General features: G+C 40.4%; 1 protein-coding gene across 1 annotated transcript; it reads right to left on the reverse strand.

Moving 5' to 3' along the window:
- Nucleotides 1-736: 736 nt before the first annotated feature.
- Nucleotides 737-16,062, reverse strand: LOC144668016 (uncharacterized). The gene is made up of 6 exons (XM_078529728.1): nt 15,962-16,062; nt 13,578-13,758; nt 9,816-9,919; nt 4,919-8,170; nt 2,980-3,191; nt 737-1,145 (listed from the first exon to the last, which is right to left on the reverse strand). Exons 2-6 carry the CDS (start codon nt 13,750-13,752, stop codon nt 1,076-1,078), a joined length of 3,813 nt encoding a protein of 1,270 aa, XP_078385854.1. The 5' UTR covers nt 13,753-13,758; nt 15,962-16,062; the 3' UTR covers nt 737-1,075.
- Nucleotides 16,063-16,519: the final 457 nt, after the last annotated feature.

A 16,519-nucleotide genomic window follows, 5' to 3' on the forward strand; every position in this document is an offset into this window, starting at 1 on the left:
CTGTAGCTGTTTACTTTTACACTTCTGAAGCTGAATTTTGGGAGTCAACCCATGTGCAATCAAACACTGAAATCCACAAATTGCTGTCAGTGAATCTAAGCTTTTCTAAGTTGCTCTGCTGTCACTGCACTCTGCAATCAATTAGAAATCACTGAACTGACAATTTGCTCCTTCATTGCACCTTTGCTCAATGAGGTGTAACTGGGCCTTAAATGGGAAACAAACTTAATTACTACAACTTTCCGGCCCTGAAAAACTAATTTTGTACTTAAATGTCAAATTTCTCAATTGCACATTTCTGAGTTTTTAAGTTCTAATATTCCAGTTTCTACACTAATTCCATATGTACCCCTCTTTATTTTGCTGCTGAATTTAAAAATAAAATGCACCTATTTGTCTTTCACTCTTTTTATTACTTCCTGGTTCAATAATTTTGTGCTTTGCTTGATGACATCAATGCTGCGGATCCTCTTTTGAATCTGGCGTCAATTCAATGTTGAAAGAAATCCATGGCACTCTGCAGAGCTCGTTAATCTTTACGGACAATGTCAGTGGAAAGCACCGTTGCTTTGTGTTGATTGCAAACTCCAGACCACTTAATGCAATTCTAAAGCTTTGTTATTAGCTTCCAAATCACTCTTGCCATCCATCTGACTCCTTATTTAAGACAAGTTTGTTTTCTCCTCCGTGTAGCACTAATTTGAATCTTTTCTACATAAGTGATTCACACAAGCAATTTTTGGGAATAGTGCTATATTACAAATTTAATTTCAGAACTCAGTAAAATTAGTCATTTGTCATTGTCTGTGTAAAACACAGTCTAAACTACTGGGAATGATGCTTAACTCCTTCTGAATCCAGCATTTGGGAATCCTGAACAATCTCTGCAAAAAGCATGATAAAAGCCATTTGTTTTGTACAACTTTTCTCCTCCGCATGTTAGACTTGCTTTCTTTGACATCTTGATTATCCTTAAATAGCAGATTTAAAGAAAAAACACAATGCAATAAGCCTGTAATAGAATATGTACATTAATAATGCCACTTCCACTGATTTTGGTATTGTACTTATGACTTCATTGAAGGCCATGTTTCTCCAAAGCTGCCAAAACATTCTTCAGATAACTTGAGTCTGGGTAACCATTCCTGTAAAGCAACCAAGTGTTTTTTTTTAGGAATTTTGTTCAAAATCAGTGTTTTAAAGTATTAATTGGTTAGTGCCTAAATAGTTTTTGAAAAGAGCAGCAGCACCATATCTTATTACTTTGTTCCAACATGCTAATGAAGTACAGTGCTACAATTCAATTGAATTAATGGCTCAATGATTTATCCCTCTCTGGACCATTAAGTCATTTAAAGGTCACATTGAAAGAAATTTATTGCTGCTGCACTTGTTTACAAGGTTCGAACTAAAGTTGGTAACTCCCATCAGTGGTTTGGCTGACCAATCATCAGATTTTAGTGGTTTGCACTATATGTAGTGGCCAAGCAGTGTACCTTACATTTCACTTTTTTCCCCTTTCTGCTCTCCTGCATGTGGCTGCCAATCTGAAATGTTGACCCTACTTTCTTTACTCCAACCAGATGCTGTCTGACTTGATTTCCAACAAGTTGGTTTTATTTTTGGATTTATAGCCACTGGTGTTTTGTTTTAATTCTGGCATTCCTTCCCTGGAATGCCCACCTTTTAATTCTGTTCTTTAGGATTTCAATGTCTCTTTTACTTTGTTTCCCATATTTGGTCACATCTCTGCTGAAACTCCCTTACAGCCAAAAATTCTGATTGATTCTATACTTGTTTCAGATTGACCCATGATAGCATAACTCCATGCTATTCCATATTTCTTGCATTTCTCTTCCTTGACCTCTCTTCACCAGCACTGGCACTTCCTATTTGAGCTGTCCTAGTCCATATCTTCACCTTAGCTGGTGCTAAACTTTTTTCTTTTCTGGCAATGGGGTCAGCAAGCTTCAACAAATGATACCAGTACCCCCTCTGGATATTTTTTTCTGATCCAGCCCTTTTTGCTGTTTTCGCTATCCATACAATGGATAACTGACTCTAGGTTCTCACTATCATACCCTTATACATCCCCCTCCCCACCATCTCAATGTATTTTGAGCTCTACACAATGCTGAGTGCTTCCTTCATCTCTCTGCTCACATTTTTAGGGCAGTGTTCTTTTCCATTTGCTCCACCACCTGTCACAGCATACCCTTTATCTGATCTTCACCAATTCTTGTTCCACATGGGCCTCTCCATTTGGCCTCTTACTCCCTCAGATTTTTTTCATTGGAATCAACTTCTCACTCTAACCTGCCTCCCTCTGAACTTGTAACATGCCATTCTCTGGTTCAACCCTGTCATTCATATGAAAGCCACTAAGACTGAATGCAAACTCCAACAGCACCTGTAACCTTCCGTGGATCATGACACTAATGCTGAACATCAAGCCATCATTTCCTTGACCATTACTGACCCTCCATCTCTCGAGATTCTGTGCCCCGACCCCACATGTACCTCCTTTTTCATGATCCACAAACAGCACTGTCCTGGTAGACCAAAAGCAAAATTGTGCAGAAGCAGCTTTGAATTATAAACCAATGCAGTGTTTAAATAGCAAATGAATGTGGTTGGTTGATGGAGGTTATAATCCTATGAACATTCCTCCTTGACATGCTGAGCAGGTCCTCACTTTAATGTCTCATCCAAAAGAAAGCTACTCTGATGCAGCAATTCCTCTGCAGTATCAAACTCAAGGCCCAGAGGAGGGTTTGAACCTACAATAGCTATTTAAAATTAAGGATTTAATGAATATGCACAGGGAAGCCTGATCCAGCAGCTTAGACACAAAATCAAATACAATTGTAATACAGGTTTACTACCTTTGATATTTTTGGTGCACTGGTCAATATTTTTGTACTGAACTTGTTCTCAGACTAAAAAAACAACCATACTAGGTTTGAGGAAAAGACTTACTCAGATCTTCCTCCAGTTATCTTTGTTTTATGAGGAATGTCATTCCATGTCACTTCTGGCAATCCTGAGGGAGTTGATGCTATTTTGAAGGTCAGGCCTCTGTTAAAAGCTTCCATTAACAATTTTAAGATCATCTTTCCTTGACCGTTGTCGGGCAAATAGGCGTTAAACAAACCTCCTGTAAATGTTTGTCCTGGGTTTGGATCACATCCCTTTAAAAGAGAAAAAAACTAGAATTCTTTCCAGTTCTGATGAAAGGTCACAAGCCATAACATTAACTCTCTTCCTCTCTCAGTAGATGCTTCCTGACTTGCTGAGTAATTCCAGCAAGTTCTCTTATTTTAGCTTTACAGTACCACAGTGTTTTGCTTTTGCAGCAGATTTTTAGTCAACTGAACTATGATTATCAATGCCCTAGGGTAACCATTGACCAGAAACTGAACTGGACTAGCCATATAAGAACTGTGGCTACAAGAGCAGGTCAGAGGCTGGGAATTCTGTGGTGAGTAGCTCCTCTCCTGACTCCCCAAAGCCTGTCCACTATCTACAAGGCATAAGTCAGGAGTGTGATGGAACACCCTCCACTTGCCTGGATGAGTGCAGCTTCCACAACACAAGAAGCTTGACACCATCCAGCACCTTAAGTGTCCACTCCCTCCACCACTGATGCACAGTGGCAATATACACCATTTACAAGGTGCACTGCAGGAACTCGCTAAGCGTTCTTTGACAGCACTTTCTAAACCTGCAAATGCTCCCTTCTAGAAGGACATGGACAGCAGACACGTGGGAACACCAACATGTGCATGGCCCTTCTGAGCCCCACGGGTTGCCACCACCTTCCTTAAGGGCAATTAGGGATGGGTAATAAATGCTGGCCTTGCCAGCAATGCTCTCATCACATGGGAAAGAAAATGTTTAAAAATTGTCATCAGCATTTTTATTCAATTACTCCAGAAAATACAGGGATTTCATTCTGTGAAGATGTGCTCCTGTCTTACTGGAATCCACAACCACTCTTGTACTGCACTGCTAGCAAACAGAAATTGCCTCAGATGAAAAATGGTACTATTCAAAAAGAAAGCTGATTAAGAAAGCTTATTTTTCCATAGGTTCATTAAATCAGAGATTGTGTTCAAAACAACAAAAGGAAAATTCACAGCGACCATAAACTCAGCTCTGTGCCACACAGGAGCAGCTATCTTTAGAATGTGCCTTCTAAATATCGGTTAGATCTTGGGGGCTGGGATTGAAGCCAATGGAGGTTAAAAAACAAAAGGAGAAATGTAATATGATTCGCTATCATCCTTTTACACTCAAAAATCTATGCCTCAAGCTGCTGTCTCCAGGGACTGAAGTGAAGAGAACTCATTTTGAATTCAAATTGTTCAGGGTATCATGTTTCTTTGCCTGGGACTTTTAAAATCTGTGTCTTACCCTTGATTTAACGAAAGTGTAACTACGAGTTAGATTGATTTGGGGGATTTAGAAGTTATCATTGCAGCAATTTGTAGATCTATGTGTATTTAAAATCATTTCTCCTTATTAATAAATGTTTAATTAAGACTTGGTGGTCTTATTACCTCTGAATTCAAGGTATGTATCTTGAAATTTATGCAAATAGAAAATTAGTTGTGACAGTTTTCCTCTGGGATCTGAACAACTCAACATTTACCATCTGCTGTGTCATAACATTAAATGTTAAGACTTTAACAGAATTAACACAGCATATGCCCAATTAATGATTTATATGCACTAACTTTCTCTGAACTCCTACCTAGACTGGCTATTTGTCAGTAGGCATTCCTCAAAAAAGAAAGGGTAAGTTTAGTTCCACTATTGGTGGCACCAGTCGAACTGAAAACAATACAAGACCCACCAGTCGCCCCATTACTACAACAAATGATTTAGTTCTTCTTAACTAGGCCAAAATACTCACCCTTTGAATACCATCAGGGATCTTATAGGTTATTTTCAAAGTCGGGTCTTTGTAAAATCCATCTAAACTAATGCTCAAAGTTCTCCAATCCATGCTCCCCAGACACCAGCTTTCATTTCTCATTGAGGGAACCGTTCGATTACATGCTGGACAAAATGATTGTAAATTTGTGTAACACTCCTTACACAAACCATGACCACAATCCAACTTTAATAACCGAGCACTTTTCTTACAGCCAGGGCAAGACTTGGCTGATTTGTTTAGTTCTTGTGCATCCAATCCTACGGCTGGACTTCTGGGTTGATTTTGCTGAGAATTTCTCGAGGTTTTCCTTTCTTGCGAAACTGTCAAACTGCCCTCATCTTGCTGCTGCGAATATTTTTCTGGTGTTTGGTCTCCTGAATTTGGAGCTGACTCAGAGGAATGTGGACCATCTCTATTTTGTTGTGGCCCTGATGTACTAGTGTAAGAAAATATTGGTAATGACTGTGCGCCGCTGTCATGTTTATTGCAATGCAAGCTGTCTTCTCTATTGTGCCAATGGCTTTCCTTCACCGCCTTGTTGGCTGTAAAATGGAATTTATCAGGCAATGCCTTCTTTGCTTTGACTCCCTCTCCATCTCCAATGTGCCTGATCACCTTCTGACTTTTATAATCAGCCTCATCATGAAACCCCAAACCACTGTATTCATCAAAAGCTTTTGGTGATTTCTTCTGATCCATAAGTAGATTGTGTTCCTGCCTTGAATTTGAGGCACGACCATCGTTCTCATTTGAATACTTCTGATTCTTTGGACTCTCCCCCTCTTCCACATCTGGCTGAGAATTACAATTCTTTTTGAGATTTCCTGCTCCCTTCCTGTGACCTATAGCTTCAGTAAATTCTCGATCTGTCTGAAATACAAGATGCTCTTTTGTTTTTGCATCTTTTTTTGGACTGGTCTCATCCACGTGGTGTACTGGAGTCTCGAAGCCATTTGGCTTCCTACCACCATGACGCCGCTGGTTCAATGATGAAGAATGTTCTGTAGATTCGCTAAGGTCCTTTCCCTCCGTACCTTTGAAGGTTTCTGTGCCAATGAATGAGCATGGATTAGAAGCTGAGATGGACGCTATATCTGTCGAGGGAAACGGACCCTTTAACTTGGACTTAAAGGTTTCTATTACTTCCATGCAATGTTCATATGTGGCAATAATTTTGAAACCTGTCTGTGCCATAATGAATTTTACTTCTGGAAACTTATTTTTCAGACAGTTGTACCACTGCTCCACTGCTTTCTGATTGTAGTCCTCAATGCCAAGGTCTGTGTATGGAAGAAACTGTTGAACCAAATGTTCCATTACCAATGTATAAAGTGACAAAATGTCCTGCTTGGCAGCTGTGATATTGGCTTTATTCAATGCTGTTAATTTTAAGATTGTTATATCTCCCTGGATCTGTTCATTCATCTCAACTTCAGTTTTGGTACCAATGCTTTTAATGGAAGAATCGTAGCTATCCTTCAGGTAAGACCATACAACTGACTCTATTGGGAACTCTTGAGTGATGTGCACTTGTTCAACAGGATTGATTTTGGGTACTCCCTGGAAACTGTTGCTAAACTCTCTGGAATGCTTTGATTTTGAATATTCAGAAAAGCTGCTGGTTCTTCTCAGTGATGGTTTGGCTGGATGACCTTCTGAACCTTTGGGAGGAGTCACAGACTGGAGTGTCTGCATGTTGCCTAGTAGGTCTCCCTGGTGAAAGAGGGTACCTGCTGATGTTTCAAAGTGATATGGCTTGATAGGACCGTGTGCTTTGTTACTTTTGGCATATTGGAAAAATTTGTCTCCTTTATTTGTACCAACAATTTTAGAGCCTTCATGTCCCTTGAATAGAATGTCATCACCTATTTTGTCAGGACTTCTAAATTCCTTGGACTGACCACTTAATACAGAAAAGTCTTCGCACGTCTTAAGAGAATCTTCCCTAGTTTTGTTGGGTACAACAGGCTCCCCTGTTCCACCAGTTAATGCTCTGTCAGCAGAAGTAAACATCTCATTGTCAGTCATATGGCGCCTGGCTTTTTGCTGCATTTCTGAATTCAACTGATACTCGGTATCCTGAGGACTAGTCTCAACACTAAGGCCAGTCGTTAAGTTATCAGCTGCATGTGGAATCCAATCGCTTTCAGCTAGTCTGCTCCCTGCCTGCAAAGGACTGACTTTTTCCTGTAGACCGCTGAAGGTTGGAGCCAATTTGTGATCTTTTCTGGCATCTGCCTTTGAGACTCCTAAAAATTCATTGCCATCAAATTCTCGCAGGGGCTGAGGTATACTACTGATACTAGCCCGATGACTTTCAGAGTCTCTGCTTGAAGCCGGATGCTTTCCTTTTTGAGATCTTGCTGCCAGTTCTTCCTTTAAATCCTGTAGATATTTCTTAGCCAGAGAGCAATCATCTGAAGTGCCTATTAGGTAAAAATTGTTTACGTTTTCACTGAAATTTATTTTGGGGAAGTGCACCTGAAGGCTTGCATAGATATTCTGTAGGACAGTGATATCAGAAGCTATATCTTTCTTGTTAATCTGTTCCTTGCGAAGCCTGAACTCAAAGTCCTGGTAGAGTTTAGAAAGTTCTTGATGTGCTTGGAACAGTGATGCTTTGCTGTCTGAACAATCAGAAGCCTCTTGTAAAATTAAGGTGGTGATGTCTTCAGTGGTAAAATCCAACATCTTCACAGGGTGCTGATGCAGAATATTTTGATACCTGTCTTTACAAAATTTCTGAATATACCCATAAATATCAGAATCCATCAATAAAATGTAATCTTCAAAATTCCTAGTCTGTTTCTCACTGCCTTGTTGCAGGTTGGCGTCTCTTCCAACACCACCATGCGCAAAGCCTTGCACTCTGGTTTTAGTTTGCAATTCTAGACGCTCCCCCTTGGCACTGGAGTCTGCATTTGATTTCCGAGCACCTTTTTTAATGCTGTTTGAACTACCTAACGTACTGCTTTGTGAGCTATTGTGATGGCGTTGCTCATTTTCATAAGAGTCACTGTTGGTTTGCTTGGGATTTAAATTGAGCAAATGATGAATTCCTCCACTCAGTTCCTGTATGGCTGAAAACGTTCCAGCAACATTGCACTGTTCTGCTTTCTGATCAAAACTAAAGTGGATATCTCTGTGTGCCTTCTGAAAATGGCTCATTAATCTTTTTCCTCCTAGAAGTTTTCCATAATCTATTGTCATCGAAACATGGCGGATGACCTGTGAGAAAATTTTAAAAAAAAACACATATTAGTTACATTCTACGACATGTAATTTGGGCCTGAAAAGACTTATCTGTACATGCAAAATAAATACTGGTGGTAACCAAGCCCCTTTATTTGAATGGACGCAATTTGATGAAATGTTTAATCAAAGGAGTGTACTCTTCTGACCCCTCTCAAACAAAATTGATATTTAGCAGAGAGTCAAAGAGAAACCATAAATATTTGGAGAAGTATACAGTTGCATGGAAAAGAAGGTAACTTTATATTACCCAATATTAAATACAAATGGATACTGTGAATATCTTATATAAGTCCACCTCTGAAGCCTCAAAATCCCTCCAAAAATGGGGGTTGACTTATACACCAAGTATAAAAGTGAACTGCTGGCGTAGGTGTGAATGGTCACTACCTTTGTCATTCACTACATAAGATCTGTTCTATGTGGGCTTGTCTTAAACTCCCTTTGCAACACAGCCCACATCGCCTGCTTGATCCCTTGAGCCCAGTTATAAACTATCATTGAGTCAAACATCCATTTGTGAGTTGAGAAATTGAGGCTGACTACTTATGCGAGTAATGCAAAACATTATTTTTGGGGCTGAAAAAAATGAGGTTGTCTTGTATGCCAGGTCAACATTTACCCTACAATCTGTGGTATGTATATAAACGTTAACAGATAAGTGCTGTAATGTGTTGTTGTATAATCGTGAATGTTTGTAATAAAATTCAACGAAGGCCTATAGTCAATCTCCTGTCCTGCATTCTGTCCTTAATTTGATGGATGCAGTATAAATTGCTATATCCAAATTTCTCTCTCCATGTAACATCCTCATTGTGCACAGCTTGCTAAACATGGCTCAAGCCACAATAGCACTATGGAACAAGACGAGGAGGCAGGTCCCAAGAACTACTTCAGCCAGTATGGAGATTGAACCTGTGTGTTGGCGTTAACCTGCATGCTGAACCACACTCTAGCTAACTAAGCTAATCAACTCCTTTATCCACATTTACAATGGAAAATGTCTCTGACACATTGCAGCACTTAGGCTGGGGAGAGGTTGTAATTACAGCATTGTAGATATCCAGTTGCAGTTTGCATTATAGATGTGGACAGGGGAATATATAACTTTAAAAAATGATAGTGTGCACAATAAATTTTTTGATAGATATAAAATGGCATCCTTTGTGACCTCATTTAATTCAACCACAAAAAGTAACAGTGTAACAAATTTAGCAGCAGGCATCATGCAAGATACCCACAACCAATGTCACAATTTTGCAGTTGCTTGTATAGGAGGCCCCAGTTTTATTTCATAAGCCACTGTGTAACGGAAATCGGAAAAATTGCATTAGAGAGTATCTTCCTTCCCACAAACATTTGCAAGTATATTTGCTATTTATCATCTAATTGCTGTAATAAAAGTGTCACATTTACTGGAAACGTATGTAACATTTCTGCTGAATGTGTTGCACTCATTACAAGTAAAATGTGCTTCAGAGAATTGTACCCTAGATGCAAAATCAAAACCTTTAGTTTGCACATCACAAGCAACCACATATCATCATAAGGTGACACATGATCATAAAATATGTAGAGAATACACTAGATTTTGAGAATATTCAAATAATTCATTGGTTACCTGATCAACTTTGATCTCAGTACAAGCAGGTTCTACTTTTAGTTTATGATGCTCCCCATTAATTTCAAGAACGTGATTTCCAACTCGGAGAATCCGTTGAGCCACTGAGTAAGGAACAGAAAAGATCTGTTACAGTTAATACTACAAGTCTACGTGTACTGAAATTGTCAGCTATTAACTAGACCACTAAATAGGATGTCTCAAATAGACATTTGTGTCCCTTTCATCCTAGGACCCATTATTCCTTGAGAAGGAAATATCTCACTTCCCTCTAAAACCACCAATACTTTAGGCACTTCCTGAAGAGCAAAGATGATGCCTGACTTCTTTTCTCCAACTTCAACCCACCTTAAAGCTTACTCTCCTGTTCCTTCCACACACACATATCCAATAAATAGTGTGCAGCACAAGTTGGTTTCCATCCATTCAGTTGCCTCTGTTGCTCCTCCTTTTTCCCCACTACACCATAACTTTTCCCAGACTTCATCCTCTGCCTGTGCCTCTTTCTAATTTCTCCCCTGACCATCTAATGCCCTCACCAAGCTCATCTCATCCATGACATCCACCTCCTGTTCCCTTGATGCAATTCCCACTTCAACCCCTGACCACCCAACTTCCTTTCCTGGCCCCCTGCTGGTTGACATTGTAAGCAGTCTTCACTTCACAGTTACGTTTCCTCCCTCCATCACCCTCTTGCTAAAACAGAACACCTGTCACCTCTTTCCTTGCAACCTCTGACCCTTCTAGATTTCCTGGGAATCTCTGGCACGATTGTCAATTTCTAATTCCACTCCTAAATTTGTGTCAATCTGTCCCACAACTCCACGTTTGAATCTCTCCAATCAGCTTTCTTGCATTACATCAGGAACAAAACAGCCCTAAGCAAAGTCACGAATGACATTCTCTGCAGTCATGATGCATTATCATTCCTTGTCTTCCTTGACCATTCTGCAGCCTTTGACCTAATCTACATCACTCTTAACCAAAATCTCTGCAGTTGTCCAGTTCAGTGATATTACCCTTGCCTGGTCCCATTCTTACCAGTTCAATCATAGTCAGACTATCCCCTGCAATGGCTTATCATCTGACCCCTGCGCTATTATCTCTGGAGTATCCTGTGAACTTAACCTTGGCTCTTTCCTCTTCCCCAGCACTATGCTGCTGCTTGGTTATATCACATGCAGCCATGGGGGCCAGCTTCCCCATATATGCTAATCACACCCAGCTCTACCATTCCACCACCTCTCTTGCCACCACTTCCATCCCTCTCTCCGGCCCCTATCTCAGGCTGAACGAGGCTGTTTACAGCTTCAACGTCCTATCTAACCCTGAACTGAGTTTATCATCCCGTGTCCTCCCCATCACAAGGGCCATCAGCCTCCACCTCTGTAATAATCCCCACATCTGCCCTGCATCAATCCAGCTGCACCTGAAATCCTAATCCAGCCTTTTGTCACCTCCAGACTCAATGTTCTCCTGGTCAACTCCAAGACAAGGCAAAAAAAGGACAAAACAAATGTGGCATGCTGCTGCCAAATCTGAGTAACCCATGTGCTGAAAGGTTTAGTGGTTTTTCCACTTTGAAACAATACAACAAAATGGTATCTTACTGCAGCTGTAAGAATGCAAGGCTTATAATAAAGAAATTAATTCTGTCACCAATATTGCAAGATTGACAAATTGCATACCACACACCATGGTGGCATTCATTGATTTAATTTCTTCAAATACTAAGGGCAGGATTTTCTGCGCCCACCCGCCACCGGGATCTTCTGGTCCCGCTGCAAGTCGATGGGCATCTGGCTGGGGCACCGCTTCTCCCGCAGCGGGTCCTGCCCGCAACAGGGTCGGAAAATTCCGGCCTAGATGTGTAAGGGCAAGGGTCTAGCACAATGCAAGTCACATCTGGCCTATTCCAACCTCTGTTAAATATCTATCTGATGTACTGTTGAGTTTCTATTCAGATTTAGCACAATAAGTACAAGGAATGAAGGAGCGGAAGAATATGTCAGGTAGAGCGAAGTGAATTAAGATGAGGGGAGTCTTGTATGGAGCATAACCACTGATACTAACCAGTTGGGCTGAATGGCCTGTTTCTGTGCTGTGAAATTCTATGTAACAGTGTCAGGCACAAAGTAACAAATTTTAAAGAAATTTTAACAGGGCACTACAAGTAGGGAACAAAACTAGGTTAAGATGAATGCTCATAACATGTGATAAACATTTTCCAAGTTTCAAAGGCAGGTTAAAGACAGGACTGGATCTAATTTGTCGCTGTCAATTTAATCAAAACTATTATACTAATTTGCTGTAAAACAATTTAAAAAATTAATCTCACAATTAAAAATGTATAATTTTAATTAATCCTATTTCCAGTCACCTATTTAATTGATGCCATTATCACCAGCATTGCTACATATTTGAAGTGTGGCGGTGGCATAGTAGTATTGTCACTGGACTAGTATTCTAGAGACCCTGGGATAATGCCCATGGCAGATGGTGAAATTTGAATTCAACAAAAATCTAGAATTAAAGGTCTGATGACCATGATATCATTGCTGATTGTCAGGAAAACTCATCTGGTTCACTAATCCCCTTCAGGGAAGGAAATCTGCGGTCCTTACCTGGTCTGGCCTACATGTGACTCCAGACCCACAGCAAAATGGTTGACTCTTAAATGCCCTCTGAACAAGGGCAATTAGGGATGGGCAATAAATGCTGGCCTGTCCAGCAATGCCCACATCCCATGAATGAATATATAAAAAAATTCTATTCCAGCTGTTATTGTTTCCACCTACCATGGTGGTTATATCAGTATGTTTTTCAATTGTTTGCTAATAATGTTTGTCTTGTCTTTACTTTTAGCAACGGGTTATTTGTCTGCTAAGATAAGGGTTCATTATAAGCTGGATAAATAACTAGAAGCAGCATTGGTGGTTATACGTGTTAGAATTAACAGCATAATACAGAGACAGTGAAAGATACTCAAAAATTGCTTACTTGAAAATTAAGGAGAAAGTAATGGAAAGTTACCCTAAAAGTCATTTCTAACCTTAGTGTCCTGTTCTGGGCCAGCTCCCTCATCTTACACTTTCCCTCCCAGGAGGGCAAATGTCTAGAAACTCTTCTAAGAAACACTGACCTCATTACTCAGAATAAACACTTATTTAAAAATTACAATCCACTCCTTGTAATTCAAAGTTGCTTAATTTGAATTATCTGATCATTCAAATTCAACCTATATATAAAAATGCCCCCTCTGCTGTTTCATTAAAAATGCTTAATTTATAGAACTGGGGATAATTCAAATTTTCTTCACGCAAAAACTGACAGAATTAATAGATTAAAAGCACTGATCTTTCTCCACAATTCATAATCATAATTCCAATAGCATCAAAGGCTTCTTCAGCTGATGACCTTCGTAAAGGTCTGGGGTCTAGATCAGTAGAAAGAAAAGGAACTGTGAGAGTGCTGGGATCCAGATATAATGACTGGAAATGCAGAGTTCAGCACAAGAAAGGAAGCTGGGAGGAAAAGCCTAGGAAAGGAGGGAGGCTGTCGAAGGTGGGAATGTGATACTGGGAGTGAACACCCTGGGAGAGGAGAGGGCTGGTCAAAGAGAAACACTGCAGGTGGTATGACCATGATGAACAACACACCCAAAACCTTTTTTTTTTGTTGCAGATTCCAAACATCTGCTCAAGTTCACCACGGTTTAGCTGGCATTCTCTCATCTCTCTTTTCTAGAATTTTCTGCTTTACCTTCTGCCTCTTCAAAGATAATGAGAGCAGATGCTGGCGACTCAGATGGGAACAGTATGTCGATTATCTCGCCTCCTCCATTCCTGGACCGTAAGAAATGAATCATAAGTTTGTCTTCAAGGCTCCGTTTTGAGATACTCGTGGGTAGAGCAGACACCTGGATGGTTCTATCCATTTTAAACTGCAAAGAAAACATTTTGTTAAAACCTAAAAGGAATGCAGTGGTTCCTGATATTACAACCACAGCTACACTTTACAAGTACTTAATTAACTCTAAAGTGCTTTGGGTCACCATGAAGACACGAAATGCGCTATATCAATGCAAGCTTTTCTCTTTCTGTCTTTTATTCAACATGGATTACGAGTTTTATCAAGCAGAAGCAGATCCTTGAGGTGGGTTTGACATTTATGCAATTTTAGTGATGATTAAAATGTAATTGGTGTTAATTATGGGGAAAGATTTCAAGGCTGACTATTTGCCAGTCAATTTGCAGTGAGGGACATTAGATACTATGCACAGAGATGTGGTAAGTACTGCCATTAAGTACTCTGGTGACCATAAAAAATTAGAGGACTCAAGTTGAATGTGACTCATTCTAGCATGCGGTCCTTTGACATATAATTACACCCTTAAGACATGAGAGATCTCAGATATTTAGGATGCAGATGAGTTTTACCTGGATGGTGGCAGGGATGAGGGGCTTCAGTAATGAGGAGAGGCTGGAAAAGTTAGGAGAGTTCTCCTTGAAACAGAGAAGGTTAAGAGGTGATCTAACAGAAGATTTCAAGGTGACGAGAGGTTTTGATAGAGCGGATAAGGGAAAAAAAATTCCCTTTGGTGATTTGGTGAGTCATGGGTTCATATTCTGTGGAAGAAGATCTAGAGAGGAGATGAGGAGAATTTGCTTTTCACTCAAGAATTGCCAGGATCTGGAATGCTCTAACTTTAAAAAGGAGTTGGACAGAACTTGAAGATGAGGAACTTTCAGGGCTCCAGGGACAAAAAAAGATGCGGGACTCACCACAACTGCTCCTTTAAAGGAGCATGATGGGTCAAATGGTCTCTTTTGTGCTGTGAGTTTCTATGATTCTAAATGCAACAGTTACAATGACTCAGACTTTAAAGATTCTCCTTCCAGCTTTACGTTGGCATTTTGGGATGTGATCAAGATTATTCTATCTGGCAGGACTTGTTCCAACACGACCTATGTATAAATTAAAAATAAGAACAGAAAATGGTGAAATACATAGCAGGCCTGCCAAGAAGGCAAATAAATGCTGATGTTGATGAAGGCTCTCTGCTGTAAACATTGATCTCTTTTTGATGTGTTCTTTTCCTGGTAGATTTACAGTATTTCTAATTTTTCTGTTGATGTAATTGTCTGTTTATCCCTGGCTTTAAATTAGTTGTGTGTAGTTAAATAGCTACAAAACTGTGAATCACTGCAATAATTGCTAATCCTGTTACACATGAACATCTAGTAGCAGTTACACCAAGTTTTTTTTTCTCTCTATAATGATTCTCAGGATCACTGGGGCATTCATTGCCCATCCCTAGTTGCCCTATTTGTGCAGCTTGCTCGACCACTCCAGAGGGCATTGGAGTGGACCTGGAGTCACATATAGGCCAGACAAGGTGAGGGTGGTAGATTTCATTTCCTGAAAGACATTATTGAGCCAGTTGGGGTTTTTAAGAATACCAACTTTTTACTTGGCTGCATTTTAAAAATGAGTTCAAGTTGCCCTGATGTGATTTCGAATGTGCTCTGGGTTACTAATGCAGGCTTCTGAATCGGGTAGAGGAACAACATGTGTACTAAACTATTGTACGCACAATTTAGCAGAAGGGGGAGAGGGGGGCACATAAGCTATTTTAAAAATAAATGTTGCCCTTTTGTTCACCTGGGTTTGTAAAGTAGCTCAGATAAGCCAAGAACTCAATGCTGAGATTACAGGTTAATTACCACTATTAGATTGCAAAATTGTAATAACATCATAAATATCTGCGAGACAGGAAATAGTCTTTTGGGGCAGAGCCACCTGATGAGTTGAACAAGATTTGAGGTCCATGGGTTTATAGAAGTGGGTTGCTGCCCCCTTGCTCTGTGCTCTGGCGAGGCCTCAGCAGATTTATCTGTGCTTCAGTATAAAGATTACATTCATTATGAGCACAAAGTCTGCTGTGCGCCATTGCCAGTGTGCCAAACTGAAACTAAAGCCCGTCCCCTGCACCATGGGTGTCTCCACTTCCCTTTTGAAGAAGCTTTGTTTTTATTTGCAGAAATACCATATTCCCTGCATCCCGCCCCGCGCCCGACCAAGTAACGTTTCTGGGTGTTTTTGGTCAAACTTCTGCCAAAGTACGGTAGACATCAAATTCCTACCTCTGCTGCTGTGCATCTACCCCTCGGATCGGCATCCAAAAAAAAAAGAGGTGGGGGGAAGGAAGAAAACGTAAACGCAACGAGAATGGAACAATCGAAAGTGAAAGTATTTGAGATTGGAGGTTGAGACTGTCTGCTCACAGGCTCTCAATGGGAGCAACTAGCATGCACCCCCGCTTCTCCCCACCCCCTCAACGATACGACTCGTCGAAAGCACAAAATCCCCTCTGCAGACATAAACAACTTCAATTCTCTGTTAAAAACCGACTCTGTTTTATTTTGTAACTCCAACGCGGTCCAAAAGCGTCATAAATAAGGATGTTCCTCTGACCTGGAAGGGGCACCTCTCTGGCACTGTGGGGGGCACAAGGCATTGACAGTAGAGTTTACCTACCCTGCAGTAAGCCACCAGAAACTGAAGGTTCATCCCGTGGGGGGTGCTCTGAGCAATATGGGAGAAACATCATAGGGGTTGGATAAAAAAAGATGTTTTTTATTTTGTTTCTTCTGAATACTTTTGCCTCTTAGTTATAATAGGGTGGGGGAAGGCTATTTGAC

The sequence above is a fragment of the Cetorhinus maximus genome, chromosome 25 (genome assembly GCF_964194155.1).
Source record: "Cetorhinus maximus chromosome 25, sCetMax3.hap1.1, whole genome shotgun sequence".
NCBI lineage: Eukaryota > Metazoa > Chordata > Chondrichthyes > Lamniformes > Cetorhinidae > Cetorhinus > Cetorhinus maximus.